The sequence below is a fragment of the Aethina tumida genome, chromosome 1 (assembly GCF_024364675.1).
Source record: "Aethina tumida isolate Nest 87 chromosome 1, icAetTumi1.1, whole genome shotgun sequence".
Taxonomy (NCBI): Eukaryota; Metazoa; Arthropoda; class Insecta; order Coleoptera; family Nitidulidae; genus Aethina; species Aethina tumida.
In genome coordinates this window covers 1,758,283-1,781,252 of record NC_065435.1, presented here as the reverse complement: position 1 = coordinate 1,781,252, position 22,970 = coordinate 1,758,283, and the positions used below count along the sequence as shown (strand labels likewise).

The window sequence follows — 22,970 nt, the reverse complement described above, 5'->3', positions numbered from 1 at the left end:
TTTTACCATTTGACCTGTAAAAACGTTTAAAATTGAATTTTACTAAAATCTATATTTGAATATTTTTATAATGGCAAAAGGTTTCTCACATCCGTTTGTTAATATAAAATTCCGAAATTATTCCGATGTATATCTGGAGATGTTTCTTTTAACGTGTATTGAAAAGCTTAACAAAAAAACTTTATAATGGCAACACGTATAAAAAACCCGAATTTGCTTGAAGTAAAATGAACACCACAAGTTACGTTTGCTGTTTCCATTCATTTTTGATCAATTATGTGTACAAATATGAATGTATCTCAAAATAATGTGTCCTGAACGTTGGCTGAAGTTATTGACTTTTGATTGACTGACGTGAGTGGTGGTGATCTTTAAATCTGTTTCAACGTAAAACAGCTTAGGGCACCCTGTGAAACTAATTCCCGTAAATAATTTTACATTAACTTATTAAATCAATTTATAACTATATAACTATATATATTATAACATATTGGTCCAATGAACTAACATTTAATATGCACAATAATCGATTAAGCACGTATGTTACAATTCACATACCCCATTATTCCTAATAATAATGCAAGAAGCGCCACTGGTGTGATATGTTATTTCCCTTTTGCGATAGAATTTTCATAAACATCCTTTTCATGCTCCGGCTGTTTCGTTTTGGGATGTTGAATTACATAGTCGGATATCTTTATATGTATGTGTAACAACCCATTTGAATAATTAAAGTTAACATGGTTTTTAATTATATTAAATTTATTTGTCTAGCTATTTTAATAGTCAACTGGATTAATTAAGTTTTGTTTTTAGTACAATCCGGAGAACAAAATCGACGTCGACAGCAAATGGAAAATTATTAAAGAAGGTACCCACACAAATCTAACCGGATATGTGTTTTTAAAAACACCCTTCAAGGGACTGAATCGGGGTGTTTTGATCAGCAAAATTTTCCTAAACGGCCAGAAATACATAAGGGGCGTTGCGGAGTTGGATTTGGACAATAAACGGATTTTTGGTAATTTAGAGGGTGAGTAATTCCGATTCGACAATACAAAAGCCATATTTGTCTGCAACGAAATTCATTATGACTAACAAAAATAAAAATAATTAACATTCAACATAAAACGAAGAGGTATCTTTGTTAAATAAAATTGGCAGTATAGATTCTATTATTCGTCGAAACACGGCACGTAATAATGGAGCTGAACAAAACAAAATTATTTCAAATTGATTAAAATTTTTAATATATGTGCAGCAGTATAAATTATATTCTAAACCTTTATGAATAATTTCAGTCTCGCACAATAGTGTGGAGAGAATATGGTGGTGTGTTTGCCTCACAGATTGAAATGTTTCTGTATATAATCCCAAACCCTTTTAATTTACGTTTGAATAGAACTTAAATTAAAATTATAAAACATCCCTAGACATTTACATGCCGTGTATTAAGGTGATTCTTGTTTTATTACGCTCCCGGCGCAGGTTTTTACTTTTGCGGCTCAGAGTTTCGCCCCCATCGATTCTTTATAATTTAATATAAAATAACATCGTGGAAAATCGCAAAATGTGCATTTCCGTTTTATTTTAATTATTTAAACCGATACGGGGATAAGATTTTCAGGAATGGGTTTTTTAATTAATTTAATGTACATATTATTTATGGCACGCAACACTTTAAATTCGCTTTAAACTTTAATGGACATATAGATTTCGATTTTCTCTCGTGATGGAGTAAATTATAAAATTAATGAACTTCGTCGGTGCTTTTTAAAAAACGCCGCCATTAAATTTAAGATCTGGTTATTAATTAAATTTTATATGCTGTGTGATGTTGAAATTTTTAATTCCTTCACGAAATACTTCAATACAATTTACATTAATTTCCATAACGTCGCAAATTACATTTTTTTTACATATTTTTCGTTAAATAATTGCTATAGAAATTAAAATTAAATAGAACAATCTTTTTAGATAATTTTCAAAGCTACATTTTTATTAGAAGTTTACTGAAAAATACGCTTACCAAAAGGAACTAAATTAAAATTAGAATAAACCAAAAGACAGCTTATTGAGTTTTATCAAAATATGAACGTTTAAAAAAAATTAAAATTTTCTCATATATTTAATATTTATAATATTATAATTTTATTTTTCATTATAACTGTAAACATTAATTAAATTAATTATTTTAGGTAACTGTCTAACTATACTTTTATTTTAATTTTATTTAAGAAATCACTGAATAAAATAAGAATAAAAAAAAGATTGACTATTTATACAGAAGACAGGTAGATTAAAAACTATATCAAGGTTCTCCATGAAGTTTAAAAAATACAGAAGAATATATTTCTTCAATATTTCAAAACTAAGAAACTGATACAAAATAATCTACTTTGACATATTTGTATTTATTATTTTTATGTAAAAATAATTATTTTACTATACTTTTATTCGAAATTTAATAAAAATAAAATTAACAAAATGAATTGAATTAAAAATGGAGTAAACTCAAAAATAGATGGATTACTTCTTATAGAAAATGAACAAGGTTAAACATTTTTTAGAGGTTGCTCACGAATTTTAGAAAAACGTAAAAAATACAGAAAAATATTTTATTGTATGTTACATATCAATCGACAAATTTAAAAGTAAGAAACTGACAAAAAATACGTTTTTCTTTGAAATATTAAGAGGTTTATTTATTAAATTAAAAATAGTGTAAACTCAAAAACAGATTGATTATTTCTCATAGAAGATGCACAAGATTAAACATTTTTAGGGGTTACTCACGAATTTTATAAAAACTTAAAAAAATACAGAAAAATGTTATGTTATGTTACATATCAATCGACAAGTTCAAAAGTAAGGAACAGACTAAACATTAATCTCTTCTTTGAAATATTAAGTTTATTAGTTTTTTAATATAAAAATAATTATTTTAATAAAAAAAAATGAAAATTATACTTTTATAAAAAATTTAATAAGGAATCAAAAGAAATTGAATTAAAAATAGAGCAAACGGAAAAAGAGATTGATTATTAAAAACGTATGTTTTGAGAATGGGAAAAAAATTGTTGGGTTTTCTGCGCCATCAATTAAATAAATGTAATTTTATAAATTTTTATCACATGAACATATCGAACAATGTGCCCAACATTATCGACACAGGAAACTACTTTAATTTAAACGTACGTAAAAATAAAAAAAACAAAAATTTCTGCACATTTTACAAACGTAGATTTTAAAAAAAATTATTAAAATTGTGTTCTCAAAAATCGGAAATCCGCCGCTTTTAACCTGAAACCGTAACTAAACAATCCTGTTTGAATAATCCATAAAATCCATTTTTTTTTGTGTGCGATAAAAAAAAAATACCTGCTCAATATTTTTGGCACAGGAATCCGTTTTAATTTGGCCGTTTTTATACGGACTAAACGATTTTTCTGTGGCAAAACCTTCATTAAAACGGAAAATAAATAAGGGCGGGTCTGTAATTTACGAAATCGAAATATGGTCAAATAGCACCGCTATTATTAGCTGAATTTTGAATGTCAAAGGTATTTGTATGCCTAAAACGTTGCAAATACTGATTTATTGCGTGCAGTTATTTCAAATATCCTCGTCGTTTTCAGGCCAATTCAAAAAATTAACCAACAGCATGCTCATCATCAACGTGACTTCGGACGAGGAGGTCTACCAGGGGAGGTTCATCTTGTCCGAAGAAAGAAGGCATGTGGCGGCTCAACTGATATACCCCAACGGCAGTTTGGGAACCGAAATATTATTTTCGATGCAAACTTTCAGCGATTTTGATATCAAGTTCATTCTGGACACTCCCATCAGTTTTCTCACGCACGTTGTTGCTGTTGCCAGATTAAAACCGGGGGATGTAAGTACAATATTTTGTGGCGTTTTCGTTTGGGAGGAACGTAACATGCAAGGCAAGTTTTTTACTAATGAAATTACTCACAATTGGAGCACGTGTTTGCTGGTCTCCTCTAATGAAGTGGATATTAGTAAAATCAATAGAGTTAATGAAGCCATTATTTACGATGTGGATCAGGATATCAAGCCAGGTATTGATGGTAATTAATGAAGGTCAATAAATCTTCGAGTAAATGAAGATGTTGCGTTTACATGCATGTAATCTTACAACAGTAAATGCCGGACTGCATTACTGTATGACGACTGCTATAAATTTTACGGTCGTGCCGAACAAGCTGTTAAAAGTAAAAACACACAGCCCGACCAATAAAACTTATTATGCGAAATTTATTAGACGATTTAACGATTCATAAATTGGAAAGTTAAAGCTTCGTGGATGTGAGTCAGTCGGTGTTGGCCCTGTATTAATGCTGACCTTGCATGTGCATTCTCTTTTGTAAATTATAATGAAATAAATGTGATTTTAGGCAGATTTTCGTCTCGGCTGGAACTTTCTATTGGTAGGATTCTCAGGAGTTTGGCATTATGCTAATGTAACTGACTTCGAATACGCATATAAGATTTACACTCCTATAGAAGATTTCGAAGAAAACGGTGTAGTTGGTAAACTTATATTCAAAGAAGGTTTAGACTTTGAAGTTTCTATTAAGTTATCTAAGTACAAGGTTTGTATACTGTACAGATTGTGAATTTCATTCAATCCATTCAACACAACATTATTATCATTATTATCGTTATTATTACTGGTAGCATTACAATTTATTAGATGTACAGAAAAATTACATACATAGGTGTATTCCAATTTTAATGGCCGGCCAAAAATTTGAATATAAATTGATGAACAATCCTCGTATCTCATATTTGATTATAACCCCCAGGCAAATATTCCCAATTCAACACTTTTTTCCCTGCGTTTTTTTTTTTTTTTTTCAAGTTATACAAATATTCAAATCAAACAAACGCCAGTATTTTTTTTAACTGTATTCAAATCAGTATAGTTTTTTATCATTAATGCTTTATTATGCAATAATACAAATGGCTTTTGAATATTATAGCGTACTGGTTGAAAAAATTGACATGGATATAATTAACGATTCACACAAAACATATAAATCCAGTAGTATCGATAATGTATATGCCGCAGGTTACATTCGATTAGATTTATACAGTTTCAACGATAGCCAAATTAATGTTGTAAAACTATTCGCAAAAAATATAATATTTAAAGTGCCCTCAATATTTCATGGAGATCTGTAAAAACAATATTTATATAAATGTCAAAATCATTCGACTTATATTAATTTATTTATATATTTATGCTACGGAACATTACTAGGACTTATTCAAACTATAATAATTCAATAATTTGATGTGACAAACTGACACATTTATCTACAAAATTAAAATATTCAAACTAATTTAATAATTTAATATGATAAAATGACAATTTTTCCCTATTTATTTTATATTTTCAATATACAGGGTGATTTGGAATGGATGCAGAAAAGGTTTTATTTTATTATTTCATACTTTGAATTTGTACTTTAAGATTTATTATTAATAATATATAATAAATATATAAATTTTTGATTTATGCTTCAGAATATTACTCGAATATATTTAAACTACTTTAATAATTAATATGATGAAATGAAAAATTTTACCCATTTATTTTATATTTTCAATATATAAAATGATTTGGATTTGATGCAGAATAAGTTTTATGAGTGATATTTAATTATTTTCATACTCTTTATAATTTAATTATTTAAAAATATTAAAACACTATGTTTTATATATGTAGTAAGTACATATTTTAAAAAATATTTTTATACTCATTTATTAATAATATATAATTATTAAAGTTGAAAATCACTCTATATATTTATTTTTTTTTTTAATATTTTCATATATATTTATAAAAAAAAATTATATATTTCCAATAATTTTCATTGTCATATTTTTTGAACTCGTCTATAGATTGTTTACTTTAAATTAATTAGAAAATTTAATATACTAAAATAGCACATTTCATCTAGTTATTTTATATTTTATGTATATTTCATTATTTTTACACACTGTATCTATCATACTCTCACAATTTAGAAAATTGGCAAAGTACATTTAATTATTTTTTTATATTATCATTAGGGTTGAATATTCAAAATTTAACAGAGACTTTATATTATTTTTTTTAATATAAACGACAGAGTAAAACATGTTTGAATGAATCACCATATATTTATTTTTTTTTATTTTTAATGATATAATGACGCATTAATGTTGGAAATCATCTTATTAATATAAATATTTACTATTTTTTATATTCTATGTAAATAATAATATCAAAATAATATTTTTAATTATTCTTAAGATATAATGTGCAATTAACGTTGAGAATCACCCTGTGTATGTTATTTATTTTCCTGTATATCTTCAATATTTAAAAAAATATATACAAATATTTTTATATATATATATATATATATATATAAAAATTTTGTATATGAATATTTTATTTTTAATGCGAGCTATTGTTTTACATAAAAATACATTAGTTATTGATACGACATCAATAAAAATGTGTCAGTTTGAACCTTATTTAAATATATTCATTCGTTTAAAATTTAAATGATTGTGAAGATGAATCGATGTATTTTTAAAGATTTAGTATGTTATATCTGGCGAACGCAATCGAGGGGAATATCAAAGAGAAGGAATCTTAAAAATGTCAATAAATCGTAAAACTATTAAAATACGTCATCGAAATTTGAATAAGAGGGATGGCAAAAGTTAAGCCATTTGTTATTTATAATATTTCATTTGAATGGATAAATCTGGTATCTTCTCTGGCTTAGACAATAAAATCCTGCTTGAAAATTGGATTTGTAGTATAAACCTAACATGCTGAACTGAATGATGTAAATTTTTTAAAGCCTCAGAAACAATCCGAGTCTCGATCCGTTTTCCATTCAACGAACTAATGTTTGAACAATTTCTTTTTGTTCTTGTACATCTTGTCGTGCATGTAATTCGAAATAGTTTAAATACAATAAATAGTGCACGCATCCCTTTCTTGTAATAGAACACGTACTTGTTACTCCTGATTATGTTATTATACTATCCCAAGGTAGTGCGGGTGTTTGTTTTTAATCCACTAAGTTCCTAGATAGTTTACGCCCTTTGCATCTAATAAGTACATATCAAGGGTGATAATATATCTGCAGTTCGGGACTAGAAGTAGAGATATAATGTACTGATTCCGCTATTCACGTAGGCTAATGAAGTATATAGTTGGTTAGATCTCTTTGACAAATTGTTCAGCAACTGAATGCTATAAATCAAAGAGATACGAAATTCTATCCCGGATATGTGAGCTAGATTATCTGATAAATACCGAAAACTTTATTCAATCATTCCACCTTCCTTGCCTTAAGAAATATCAACATCTTGTATAACTATCTCGCCTCCGAATCAATCGATTTCTAAATCACTTTTACTTAACAATCATCGCCGTTGTTCCGATTTCTAAGCCAGAAATGCTTTTGACACGCATAGTTTATCCAACAGCGACAAGTAATAATTGGGGGTGGAATTTTCAATAACCAAACTATTATTCTGATCTATAATTCAGCTATTTCCCAATAATAAGCCAAGTTTGACAATTACGTGACTTCCAAATTATTATTACACTAATTAGAATATACAAAATTTTAAGAGAAATCCTGTATAAACATGATAACATCGTTTTTGTTGACTTTTCCGAGTTGATTTTATAAAACCAACACACACATCACGTCTTCGTGTAAGTTAATCGGAACTCATTGGTTTGGTAATGTTTAAGTTGTAACTTTGGTTAATGATTCAGACCTTTAAAACTTCCAGGGGATTAAAATTAGACTGATCTAAAGACATTAGGAGAACCTTTCAAGATAAATTGGAATACATTTATAATTACAACTCATAAAGCTTTTTCACGATTTCGAGATTCGTAAATTCCGACTGGTCGTTTCGTTTGAATGATGATGAAATGTTTAATCAAAATCAGATTTTTCAGACGGTTTTTCCTTTCATAAATTAAACATTATTTCAGAAAATTTCGCTTTTGTTTCGTTCAGCACAAACATATACGTTTAATAAGGTATAATTAGATAAATATAAAATGTAAAAAACTTGATTTAATTTACAATAACATACTTTTTTATGGACTTTTCTGTGTTTATTTGGAAAAGTCTTTGATGTTAGATCGTCAAAAAACATGTTCCCTGTTTTAATTAATATTCAAGTTTTTTATATAAATCTCATGACGTTAAATCTAAAGCCTATAATTGTTTTTGACCATTTCTTGTTATCCCTGCCGTTTTGTTCATATTTTAGTGTAACTTTTATACTGGTTGTTTATACAGGTACTTTTCTATGTGATTAAGCTATTTAGGTCAAAAACATCTCCCTAAAGTTTCGAGATAATATGCTTTTTTATTTCAAAAAGAAGCCATGATTTAATTTATCCTTAAATTGTAAGAAAGTTCTCCAAAACTATATAAAAAAATTACCTTTAACTAAGATACATCGATGAATTTCAAGATATATATTATTGCCGTCTATTAAACGTCTTTCAGGGAGTCCTTGTTTAAGCTACCAAATGTGATATTTGACGAACTTATAATTGAAGTATCTTAATCACAATTTTTACGTGAGTATGTAAACATAAAAATAAATTAAATAATTGTTTTTTTATTTAAACTAAATATTTTAATATTTTTTTTAATTTTAAGTAAAATATTTTAATGTTTTTTATATAATTTCGTAATATTTCGTCTGAAAAACATAAGGAAAACATTATTTTGCATAAATATACGAGTCTTAACTATTGCTAATTTGATGAAAAATAGTAATTATGATATAATTTTTTAATTAAATTTTTGTTTGATTTTTAAAATTATAAGTTAACTAAATTATCAGTTAATTCATATTTTAGAGGCAAATTTAATTATGTTTTACATTTGAAATAAAAAATTGTACATATCTCAAAATTTTAAGAAAATTTATTTTCTTAAAAATAAATAAGTATATAGAAAAGTTATCCATCAAAAGTCAGATTTCGTAAATATATCAAAAACTGTGAGATTATCAATATGAGGTTTAAAAAATTTTGAGATTTGGCCAGTCTGCGCAGCATGAAATCATAAAATTATCGACTCTTGCGCATCATTTAGTACAAAACTGATTTTGGCTACAAATCAGTGTTTTTTCCGTCGTTTGCAAATAATACATTTTGTGTATTTAATTTAAACTAGTAATTGCATAAAATATCCTAGCTTGTAATTTAACTAATTATAATTAAATTTATTTCATAATAAAATATTCCACCTCTTGTAATTAGCCTAGTAGTGGAAGTTTTAATTTTTATTGCGTTCTCGTTTAAAATTCCGAGATTATTTAAAGAAACTAATTTAAAGTTAAAGTTAAAAATCTTCACGAAGCCATCCCGTTCCAAACTGACTGGCCAAACTTTTATATATCATTAATATTCAATTTATTTTAAATTGAAAAACCACTTGTGTGTGTAGTTTTATATATTTTTTTTTTCATAATTGTCCATCAAGTGGAGTTACAGTTGATCCTTGGGTCGGAAGTAAATCTTAATTTTGCAATTTAATAACGTCACATTTGCATAAAAATGCTGCGTCGTGTATTAAATAATTTTAATAGGAATAGGAAGGTAAATATAAAAGCCGGCTTACGGATGTAAAATTGTTCACACTCCCGTATTTTGTAATATTTTATGTATTCACGTTTTAAAAATTGCAAGCCCAGGTGTCGTAAAAGAAACATTACGTTAATTGAGAAAACCTATCGGTATGGTGGCGGCGGCGGTTTCTTTGTATTGAAAGGTAGAACCGGGAATTGATGTATGGATATAAGAAGGGAAAAATACGTCTATCTTTCTTTTATAGTTTTCTTTAAAAGTGAAATAAACGAAAGTCTTGTTCTTATCCCCTTTTGCTGAGTCGACCTTAAAGGCATTTTACGGGATATCCTGCCTGCCATTATACCGAAACATCCCACGAGATTATTTTTACTTTACGTTTAGCATCTATTAGTTTCGTTCGCAATATTGTGCGGATTTACTTTTATACTGTTATGAATGTATTAAACTTTCAAATTTATGGCGCACCGTTCAGGATTAAAGTTCTTGAGAAAATATTAAGCACATTTTAACGATTATTAGGGGGAACTTAGAAGAGAAAAAAACTAAGAAGACCATAAATGAATTGAAGTGGTGCGTGTTCAGAGGACTTAACGAAACAAAAGCTCGATCGTTAGCTTTCTTTATTATTTTTAGCCAGCTACACTTTCAGATTATGTTTTTTCTCCTTTCCACAAGCTGAATTAGCTATAATTACTCCACAGTATAAAGCAATAACTGACACCAGGAATACATTATACTCAACCATACAAGATAAATGATTAAAAGTGTTGTGTTGTGTGTCGAAATATCGATAATACAGTTCACGGGCACAATCTAATTAATTACTGTTTCCAGTTGGGACTGAAACTGGTGGGCAAACCGAAGCCGAAGCTGCTGGAAGACATGAACATCAAAAAACAAGAAATTTACGGACTGCCAGACAATGAAACGATCAATTGGGAGGGCCTAATTGAAATAGACGTCATTACATATCCAACTATGACCGGCAAGTTGGAAATTGATCAAAACGGCCACGATTACACACTACAAGCCAAACTAATTCTACCTGCAGGAGCAGCCAGATTAATCGACGTCTTTACATTTTATGTGAGTTAATCGATACTTATTGGGTTTGTAATGCTTCACTACCAACTTTGCTTAACTTCCTGCTCTTCAAATTGAACAGCTCTTTAGACGATAGAAAAACTATCAAACATAAATCGAGATACATTTATTATTTAATTAATTATTTACTATTAACCGATACTCAATACATTTCGTTAATTATTAACGTGTCTGAAAGTAAAGACTTTAGAAAAGCTTTTACGATAAATTAAAGTACATGCATTTATAATTGCAATTCATGACTTCGTTTCACTCTATTGATTTTATTTTAATTTTTTATATGAAAATTTAATTTATTTTTTTATTAATCACTCAAATTAAAAAAGTTATTAGTATAAATTAATATAATAAAAAAATATTACAATTATTCTTATAAAATAAAAAAATGAGTAATTTCATGTATTTAATAATTATTTATAGAAATATGCACATTTTAAAAATTTTAAATTTTAACATTGTTTTTTATATTTTTCGCTTTAATAAAATAAATTTTTCTCTTTATCGTCCTACACGAAATTAATATTATTAAACTTGCTGATTTTAATTTAAGATTAATGAATTGATTTCAGTGTATTGATGGAATTTTAATGAAAAATTAATTTATTTTTAAATTAATTTTATTTTATGTCAAAAGATGGTATTATTTTTCTAATCATTCCAAGGGCCTTACATATCTTTAGATATTTATTATTTTGTAGTTTCGAAGTACAAAAGTTAAAGAACATTTTTTCATAAGTAGTTTCATAATTCTAAATTTATAAATGTTGAATGAGTTTAAAACTAATTTTTTCAAATTCAAAATGATTTAAAAAAATATAGAAATCGTTTACACTTTTTTACAAACTATTCTACAGTTTTAAGATTATTATCTTATAAAAGAAATTAGAAACTTCATTTTCTAAAATTTATGTTATATTTTTTATAATACTAAATAAAAATATCTTTATTTATAATTACAATTCAATGTTATTGTTAAATTATTTACATTTAAAATATCTGTTTAAAATATTAATTTTAAATTCTGTTTTAAGATTTATACTTAAATACTTTTTTAATAAATCGTTTTGTAATTCTAAATTTATAAATGTCGAATGAGTTAATAATTAAAATTTTAAAGAAATTTCGTCTATTGAAAATTTTTAGAAAATTTTAAGTATTTACTAATTATTTATAGAATTTTATTAATTTATTATTTTTGTTTTGTTGCGACACAAAGTTTCACAAATTAAAGGGATTCAATCTAACACAATTTAAAATATTTTAAATATTTTTAAATAAATAAATTATCATAAAATATGCATTTTTCTACAGTTTTGAGATTCTCATTGTTTTGTTTATAAATTGAAAGAAATTAGTGTCTTTTCTTAAATTTATATTATTTAAGTTTACTAAATTTAATATATTTATTATTTGTTGAATTTTATAATGTTTTATTTATATCCAACAAATAAAGTACTTATAGACATAAATTGAAATTACTAAATTTTAAGTTTTTATTTCTCTACAGTTTTGACAGAAATTTGAATATAAATTTGTCATTTTTATACCACCTTAAGTATATATGATTTATTTTCTGTTGTGGTTCAAATTATTACAAATTAAATATTAAACTTATTGATTTAATTTAAATCTAGACTAATTTTTGACCTGAAATTACAAAATAAACAAAAATACCTTTATAAATATTTTATCAATATTGTAATTTATAAAAATAAAAGTATTTTAATTTATATATCCATAAAAATATTAAATTGATCTTTTTAAACCCATAATATCAGCAAATTGAAAATATTTACTAATTTTTTAGTAACTTTATAATGATGCAATTATTTCCGGTTAATGATTTCAATCGTTAAAAGTTCCTGGTTTTAAAACTAGACTGATCTAAAGACGTTAGAAAACATTTCAAGATAAATTGCTATACATTTATAATTACAATTCATAAAGCTTTTTCACAGCTTCAAGAAGAGTCGTTTCATTTTAATTTAGATGAAGTGCTTAATCAAAATGAGATTTTTCATAAATTTTTATTTCCGGAAGTAGTTTGATTTGTCAAAGTTATTACTTGTATTCATCTTTGATGGGAATTAATAAAGCCAATCTAATTTATTTAAGAGCTTCTCAAGTAACTCAATTTTATTTGTTGGAGCTTGAATTTAATTATTAACAACAACTTAATGGTTAATTGTTTTTCATTACAGGATATTATGCGACTGCATAACAAGTTACAAATAGAAACTCCGTACGAGACATTCCGTACAATTTCCTCGGACTTGGAACTTCACATTGTACCAAACTACATCTACTTACTGGACGCCAACTTCAATTACCAAAACAAAAGCAAATTAATCGAGGTAAGAAATCCGTATAGGTACAGTGACGTTTAATGCCGTTATTAATTTTATTGCGTTCATATTTCAGACGGCCGTTTTTGCCAAATACAAGTCAGACAACAAGGAGCAACAGGACAGCAAATACAACGCGACATTGAGCGTCGTGACGCCGTTCGAAGCTTTGCCGAAGCTGCGCGTCTCCGCCAACTACGAGACCGAATTGAACTTTTACAGGGGCCGAATTTCGGCGACCACCAACAAGAACGCTTTCGATTTGAATGTGTCCTACGAGGTAAATATTTATGTTTACAGCTACGTTGTTCAATTCAATTAATTTGGTTCTGTTCCGTGAGGGAGTTTATAATACTCTATTAATAATTGATTCGATACGTTGAAAGGAAAATATATTTTTTCCATTAGTATAATTGAGCGAATGGTTCTGTTTATTGCGGACGTCCCGTTACCTACATCAACTGCCACTTTATTGGCCACCTTTTATACGATTCATAAAAAGTACATTAATTAACTGGATGCAATAATGAAAATATTTCAGCTATTCCTGGCGACATAATTGTTATTTTCCGGTTGTTCCGGCCGTTTAAAACTAAAGTTTACAGCTGCCTAACAGAATTGCACCACTTATTTTAAAGTATTCAGTGTTGTGGACTGCTCTTAAGCAGGACTGTATTTCATGTTAAATCACAATTTCATTTTACAAAGTTTATTCAATTTTATTTGCAAATGTTCAGGTAAAGGCCTTTTAAACTGACAAATGAAACCAAATAATAGTATTTAAATTTCATTAAATATATTTATAATAAATAAAAAAGATTTGTAAACATTTTAAATGTATTTTTTAAATAAATCCATTTTGAAAATTAGTACAGAAATGTTAAAAGATTTTAAAATAATGGATCAACTATTTCATTCAAAAATTAATTCATATTTTATTTGAAATAATACTTTTATTAAAACAAGTGAAGTGTATTTTTTTAGTTTAAAATAAAAATATAATGTGACATTGAAAAAATTAATATCTCATAAAAAAATAAACAAAAATAAAATTTTAAACTATGATTGGAAGTAACTAATTAAAATATTAAGTACTAATAAACAATAATATGAAAAGTAAAAAAAAAATCAAATTTATTCAATATAATATAAAATGTATATAAAGTAACTTATTATGTTACAATTTAATAAATGTTAATAATTTTCAAGATTAATAAGCAACACTTAAATCAATTTTATTCAATAAAATAATTAAAAAATATATAAAAAATTATTTCAACAAATTAATTGATTTAAATTAAAACAAATAATTATTTAAATTAAGATTTAAATTTCATACATATTTAATATATTATAAATAATATTTTATTTGAAACACAAATGTAAATAATGTTTTAATAAGTAAAGATGAATGATTAAGTTAAAAATAAAACAAAATGTTCAGAGAATAAAGAAATAATTTAAATTAACAAAAAATTCTATGCTGTTCAGCGATAATTAAAGCAACGCTGATACTCATTAAACAATTAAAATGAAAACCAGTTTAAGTAATTAGACCTAAGTCACAAAAAATTAAAAGAGGTACTTTATCATTAAATAATTAGTATTTATTTAGTATATATGAATTAAGGATATTTATTAATGTTTGTTAATATTAATTAAATAATAATTTCGGTAAAATAATTGAAATCACAAATAAACAAATAAAAATTTAATTAGATAAATCCATATCAAATATAATTTATTTTGTTTATTTATGTACAGCACATCAAATAAATATAATAGTTGTTTTAATTAATGTTTAAATATTTAATTTTATTTTAAATTTCATTTTGATACACACATGTGATGATTAACCAAAATTAAATTAAAAAATAACTAAGTTATTTAGGTTCAATAATTAGTAAAATTTAAAACATTTAATTTTAATTCAAAATATAAAAATAAAATGTTTGTGGTACGTTTAAGTTTAGTGGCGATTAATAATATTTGTCATTATTAATTAAAATAAAGCTTAATAAATTTCAGAATTAATAAAAAATTTAATTCATATAAACAAGATGTAAAAGAAATATAAATTAACATAAAATACATAGGTTACAATATATTAAAATTGTTAATAATTAATTAAAATTACTAAGTATTAAAAATCATTAAATCAATAAATTAAAATGTTTACTGATAATTGTAAAAATGATTCAATTAAGAATGTTTATTAATTGTTATTAGTTGGAAACAATAATTTTTAGTAAAATATAAATTTATAATATAAATTTATGAATAAATAATAGTTAAAAATTAATTAAAATATTTTTACTAAAATAATAATGATATAAATTAAAATAAAACACATTTTTAAATTTCCAAATCAATAAAAGTTTAGAAAGTCAAAATAATAATTAATATAATTTATTAAATCACAAAATTCCAAAAATAATAGAAATATTTAATTAAAATAAACATATATGTGACAATTTTTGTTAAAATCATAAAATAAATATAAGGATTAAATATCGAATAAATTTATTATAAATTATTATATTAATTTAATAAAATTTTAAAATTAAATGTATTTTTAACTAAAATAATTTAAAAAATTTTAAATTAGAACAAAAACTAATATAATTATAACGTTATGAACATGTTTAGTGATGAAGGAAACAATCGGTGCATATGGAATTTAAATTAACAAAAATTTCGATGCTGATTGGCAACAATTAAAACAACGATGATACTCATTAAACAATTAAAACGGAAACAATTTTGAGCAATTAGACCTGAACGAAATAACAACAAAACACAAAAAGGGGGAAACTTCATCATTAAACAATTAGCATTTATTTAATAGAGTGTGCGTAAAAATTGGGAATCGATAAATTGAATTAAAAAAAAAAAAAATAGAAGAAAAAAGAGGAGAGAGATTTGGATAACGCATAAGGCATAAGGCATAAGGCATAAGGCCGGCTCTGTATCCGTGATCTGCAATATTTTATTAGATTGGACCATAGCTAGTTATCATTCTAGACGCCCGAACGACTGTTATATGTCCCATAGGGTCACTTGGACCGCAGTTCTACTTAGATTCTGCATTCAGTAAGCCCTCGAAGCCTCCGTTTTCCACTTTCGACTGGAACAATTCATTCTCGAAATCCAAAGCAGAAATCGGACACGGATCGCACAACATTTTTACGTTGCTTTACTTTAACATTATCTATGAAACTTGTAAAGTTCTTATTTATTTTCGGGCGCGATACGGCGCTTTCGCCGTTACGGACCGCCGCTCCGGGTACCAACAATCGAAAAATAAAAACCGACCGGTTAATTTCGACAAATTGTCCACTAACAGATATATTTTTTTTATGTTGTACAACATTTTAACGATGATCGGTATTTTCCTGTGATGCGGCATAAATTAATTTTTACATTTTTCGAATTTGTGCAGTCGATTTAATGAAGAGTTCGTTTGAAATTTTGACAATAAAATAAAAATAAAATGATCGTAGTAATTGTAAATTAATGGTATTTGCTAATATTTATTAGTATTAATTAAAACATTAGATTTTTAAATTAATTAATTTTTTTAAAAAATAAACAAATTTATTGATATTACAAATAAATAAATAACAGTTGATTCATTATACAAATTATATAAAATGAATATATATTGGTGGCCGGAAAAAGAGTACACAATACTATTTAATGTTAATTAGTAAATGGACACCACTAATTAAATGCATTCAAATTATTTTATGTTAGTCAAAAACTATACACAATATTCTTTCTACAGTTATTCACATGTACCTAATTCAAAATTCTAATTAAATTTTGAACCAAATAATTTGACTGTTCGCAGAAATAACATACATTTAAAATATACAGTACTGGATATAATTATAACAATTATTTAAAATATATATACTACTAGTAATATTTATTTTGTTGTTGTTGTGTCCACTATGCAACTGGTTAATCAAATTATTGTTGGCAAATGGCTATATATTACATCTCTCAAGATACCTCAACACATAAATCGGTTCATATTACTAATAATTTTCAGTAATGGTACTATACAATGCCAAAAAAGGGAACCCCAAACCCTAATGCTTCCTCCACGGTGTTTCCAATTTTTTGTAGTGAGTCTAGGCACTGTACTTTCATTTGCGAACGACAAACGTATTGTTTACCATCTAATACATCCTATTTAAGTTGGATTGATCACTCCAAAATACTCTTCGACAAAACTTGGGGGATGATTAATATATTTTTGTGCAAACTTTAGTCTTGTTCAAATATTGTTTTTTGATATTAATGGTTTCTTTATTGAAGTACATCCTTGGTAGTTTTGTTCATTCAGTGAACTTTGGATTGCTCTATTAGACTCACTGATATTGTATTTCCTAATTAATTCATTTTTTATTTATTTAGAGGACAAGAAAGGATTTTGTTGTCTGTTTATAAAAGTTTATTTTTTGTTAGGACATTTTTCATTTATTTTCAATTGCTTCATATTTGTCAATAACATTCTAAATCATATTTCAAGTTTCATCTTAAGCTTTTGGCAACGTCAACAACTGTTGACTTTGATTTTTCATGTTAATTACTATTTTCCTCTTCTCTGGAGTGCAATGTTCAATCCTATTGAGGGTATATTGTTAATCTGTTGTAAATTGGACTCATATGTGCTTTTAAGATGTGTGACAAATCCCAAAAAAAAAAAAAAAAAATACAGAATTTTGAATATTTTTTTTATGTACTTTCTAGGCAAATTTTAAATTAAACCATTTTAAAAAAATATCTTACAATATGTTTATTTTAATTATACTCATTTGAAATAAATAATATTTTATATGATCTGAATCAAAATTATTTTAAGAATCTCTTCTTTAAAAAACTTAAATTTTAAATGGAAACGATTAATACATAGAATAATGTAATAAATTAGTATATACTACGTCTAAAATAAATTATTAGTAAAATTTTATTTAGTCACAGTACGTTTTCCTGTCTCCAAATGGTCAAAAAAAAAAAAAAAAATTAAAACAAAAATCAATGGAATAATTTCCCCAAATTGGCCACAAACAAATAAAATATATTTTTTAAATTGTAGAAAAACATTCTAACGATGATCGGCATTTCCCCGTGATTCGGCATAAATTAATTTTTACATTTTCCGAATCTGTCCAGTTGATTAATGAATAGTTCGTTTGAAATTGCGGCAATTAATTAAAACCTGTTGTTCGTGGTAACACTACGCGTTTTTCTGCATCAAGTTATAAATGGCGGTCGCGATTGTGAATTCATTTCGTCTGGGCACGTGCACGTGTATGTATTAACGATGACGATTGAAAATTGAGTGGCGAAAGGTGTGAAAAACATTATTTACCCGTTGCGGGGGTATTTCGTTTCGATATTGTATAACACTTTGATCCGGCCCGGTTTTATTATTTTATTAAACAGAACGAGTAAAAAATCTACTTAGGAACAAAAGGACGTAATGCCCTGAGGAAAGAATATATTTGGTCGGTTTGTTTTTTCGTAAAATTTATGACGCCCGAGCCTGTACGATATGCAAGGGTATTTTAATATTCCCATTCACCTTTTCTTTGCGAGATTATATTTATCCCCGTAGCCAGACTGTATTTTTATTTTTACAAACGACATACGGTTTTATTTCCTATTTGTTAAGCTTAAAATGAAATGTACTCGCTATTGGTCAATGTGATTTATTTCTATTTGTTTTATTTTACAGATTAAGGGACAAGTAAACGAATTCAACGGGGATATTACCGTTCAAACACCCTCCATCTCTGTGCCTCCCTATTATGTTACAGTTGTCACTCATTTCACGGACAAAGGCAACACCCTCATGTCCAAAATTAATTGTCCTGATCAAAACCTAGATGTAAGTATAAGTTTTATATATTTTTTCACATCATATTTTATTGTTTTAAACAATCCAAAATACTCTATAAACAAAGAAATATGAATTTTTTAGCTTTTAAACATATATTTTTTAATCTCTAGTTTAAAACAAATGTAATTAGAAATATAATTTCAACTTTTATTCAATAAAATAGTCACCATTACAACGTTTTATAAGCAAATTCAACTATTGTTTTAACATTTCCTTCAGGCTTAATCTGCCATTTACTATTTGGAGTATATAACGGATTCAATATAATTTCTCATTTAAAATTTTGAAACTTTTATTGAATTTCTAACGAGACATGTGGTCTTTCGTTGCCATAGAGAAGCATACAGTGTTTCCTAATGACTAACTATATAATGAATAAATTCTTACTATGACAGAAAAATGCTGGATTTTTGGAACTGAAGAAACAATCAACCTCAGTTTTGATCTCAATTTCAGAATTAATCTTTTAATACGTAAATAAACTGAACAATGACAACATATGTAATAATCACATGGAGAAACATCTGGACTTCTGAATTCTGAAGTTTGTGACTTCTATTGAGTTTCTAATTTGACATGGACTTGCGTCATCATGAAGAAGTAGAAAGCCTCTTCTATTGAGTAGAGAAACTCAATTTCTAGTTTTTCATAAATATGATCAACTTATGAGTAGTAGACAGTTGCTTTCATCGTTTGATGATGACTTTTTAAGTTCTATTCCATTAGACTTACTAGCTTCAACCAATTATCTATTGCATATTGTTGTGAGAACTGTTGTAATCAATAAAAGGGTCATTTGTGTTGCGTGCAGAGAGAGAATTGGCAATTGTCAAACACCTAACTTTGTTATCCTCACTTAATTTATGTGCAATCCAATTGTACGACTTTTTGCTGAAATTCAATGCATAAAACTTCTTTCTAATGGTTGATTTATCACGGTTAATGACTGCCCTATTTCCAAGTTGTACGAAAATTTTACTCAGAATGTTGTAATAATTTCTTTAATGATCTGAGTTTCAGGATAATCTTGTGGTCGTTCATCTTCAACGCATTTATTGCCTGTTTTAAATCGACTCTACCATTTCTGTTGCGTTCAGCTGATTTTTAATCTTATAAAGCACCAAGTACAGCACTTGAATATACCATTTTAACCCAGTAAATATTTTAAATATAAAGAAGAAAACAAAGAAATATGAATTTTACTACAATTATATGTTAAGTTTGTAGATATTCTATAAATTTCTTAATCTTATAATTATTACATTCAAAATGTTTTTAATTAAATTTATTTTATTTATTATTATTTGGAAAAACCATTAAAATATGTAGATATATTTTTTTATTAAAATGAAACTTTGTACCAATTTTTAATTGCGAAAGAATCGCTTGAAAATTACCTTTTATTAATGAATATAAATCTTGAAATTTAATTTGATAAAATGAAAAAGCGAACTCTGGATATTTCGTAAGATAATTAAAAAATATCAGCTATAATTAATTATTTGATCCAATTATTTGCATCTTAAAAATGTACCCTAAATTTCTAAAGTTATTTAATCCTCAAAAGAATATTAACATAAATCAAGTTTTTTACGAATAAAAATCTGGTGTTTATATTTAATTCATAAAAACATATTTCTTGCGTAAAAATTCAAATATCACTAAAGAGCCTAGAGTAAATTTAGTCTGGTGATTTATTTATACATGCTACTATTTATCTTTTGCCCGTGGCAAAAAATATGAAACTGGACGAGATTAAAACTGATAAATAATGCTGATGACAGCATCCCGAAACTAGACGTTCACATACGTTTAGTTAGATTATTTCGTGTATGACGTGGGATTCACAAAAAAAAAAACGGATTAGCTAATGTCAGCCTGAAAGTGGAACATGGCTTTGATATCATAAGAACAAGTTGAGTAGTTTAGAAGATTACTGTACCCAATTTAACGGGAAGTTGCGGAAAACTAGTGATATTCTGGGATTCACACCGACAATTTCAGATTATAATCTCTTTATTAAGTTTCGTTTAAAAGAAACACAATTAATTGAATCAATAAGATAAGATTACTGTTTATTAGAATTATATTCTGGGACCTTCAACTTATTTAAAATTAATTAAAAATTGTTTGAATTGGAAATCTAAGTTGGATGGAAGAGTTAATAATTAATAAAACAAATCCAACTCCAGGCATAAACTTCGTGAAATTTGTAATATATCTAAGTGGAAAGTTTCCCTGAAAAATCTAATTCCAATAAAATTCTTTATTTCTAATAAATGAAAACTTTATCGTAGAATTTAGTCAAAGTTAAAATGAATATATTATAACCCTTAATTCATTTTAAACACGCTCACTTTTGAGTGTGACACTTTTTATTAATTTATTTAAAAAACGGTATATATTAGCGCCCTGGAAAATGACGTTAAAATATTACAAAGGAACATGTTAAACCCATTGACAAACCGAGTCAACAGTTCCAACATTCCTTGGGGTGGGAAATAACTATGTACTAAGCTTTTGGTGACTTAATTGAACTATAGACAAATTTCTAAACATGACAGGAACTTAACTTGAAAACGTTTCTCTCCTCGTTTCACTTGCCGAGGCCCGTCTACTATTTGGAGGTATTCCAAATTTAATTTCACCTCTTAATATTCTATATACTATTAAGGGAATTTAACGCCTCAATACACGAAAATCTCACACTCTATTGGCTTGATTACGAATACGTTCGATACGCCGACAATTTTTAAAACATCGAAAATCTTATTTCAACACATTTTTATCCGATATGGATTTCGAAACTTTTCCATAACCGCAACGAAGTTTTAAACTTTTTACATGAAATTTACATATTGATACAATCTCCTTTTGTCATACTTAAAATGCGTTAACAAACGAACAATTTTAAAACATTTAACCTCCTTACTAAATGTGCTCAATGACATAGGAAATAGAACACATAAATCCGGAGGTAAAATATTAACAAAATTTCATGTGCATAACACAGCACAGCAGACATTAGTTGTGTTTAGAGGATTCTTTTATTCATTTCGTATGTTAAGTACGAAGGCGTGCAAATTGTAGTCATCTAGAGTTTGATAGTGTGTGGAAATTGCTAATCGGATGAACCGGAGTCGAAGCTCCGTTGTTGGAGAGCGTGGTCTGAGGAAGGTTGTGAACGATATGCCAGAGGTTCAGGAAGTCGTCGAGAGACAAATGATTGTCAACTTCAATTCTACGAGACTGCTTTGCGACTACTCGAGCAATTGCCAACCAACGATTGAGAGAAGAAGGAAGGCTTTTTACCGTGCACAGTGTGTACTGTGAAATCCAGTTTTTTGGACTCTTCGTCCCCAATTTACGCTTCCTCTTACTCTGCAACACATTGGTCAGAAGTCGTCTACAGTGATTAGTCAAGATTTTGTTAGGCAGTGTTTTTAATTTTTTTAGACTGCCTAGCAAAACATTCAGGAAATTGTGGAATTGGAATTGTTGTCTTACCTTAGGACCCTTCAAAATCCAATTTTTCAACAGTATAACGCCCGACCTAATATTATGGGGATTACTTTGAAGTGTTTCCAATATTTCTATGTGAATTAGTTGCCATGGTCAACAAACTCTCCGGATTTATCACCGATTGAACACGTGTGAGATATCACATACAGGTGACTTCGAAATTCAGGTCTCCATTCACAGATTGACGAAGTTTCAGCTTAAAGTACAGATGAGGCATAGAATGAGGTACCTCAATATGACCTCAGTGAAATCTAACCTTTGGATTTATGTGTTTTAAATTATTTTTACTTAAACCAAATCTTTGTCTAGTATCTAGTAGAATATCCATCATTTTCAGTAACTTGTGAACATCTCTTTTTGATTGATTTCAATAACCCCAAACCGTAACGGCTCCTCCACCATAATTCATAATAGATCTAGT

General features: G+C 26.9%; 1 protein-coding gene across 2 annotated transcripts in view; it reads left to right on the top strand.

Annotated features, from left to right (window-relative positions):
• Positions 1 to 22,970, top strand: part of LOC109600765 (uncharacterized) — an 81,062-nt gene that overhangs the window by 9,933 nt on the left and 48,159 nt on the right. For both annotated transcript variants that reach the window (XR_007547094.1, XM_020016946.2), the window contains exons 7-13: positions 817 to 1,033; positions 3,639 to 3,895; positions 4,419 to 4,616; positions 10,499 to 10,750; positions 12,970 to 13,122; positions 13,190 to 13,393; positions 18,863 to 19,015. Coding sequence is in view for 1 of the 2 variants with exons in the window: in XM_020016946.2 (XP_019872505.2) it covers positions 817 to 1,033; positions 3,639 to 3,895; positions 4,419 to 4,616; positions 10,499 to 10,750; positions 12,970 to 13,122; positions 13,190 to 13,393; positions 18,863 to 19,015 (1,434 nt within the window). In the remaining variant the exon portion in view is untranslated. The remainder of the gene's footprint in view (positions 1 to 816; positions 1,034 to 3,638; positions 3,896 to 4,418; positions 4,617 to 10,498; positions 10,751 to 12,969; positions 13,123 to 13,189; positions 13,394 to 18,862; positions 19,016 to 22,970) is intronic.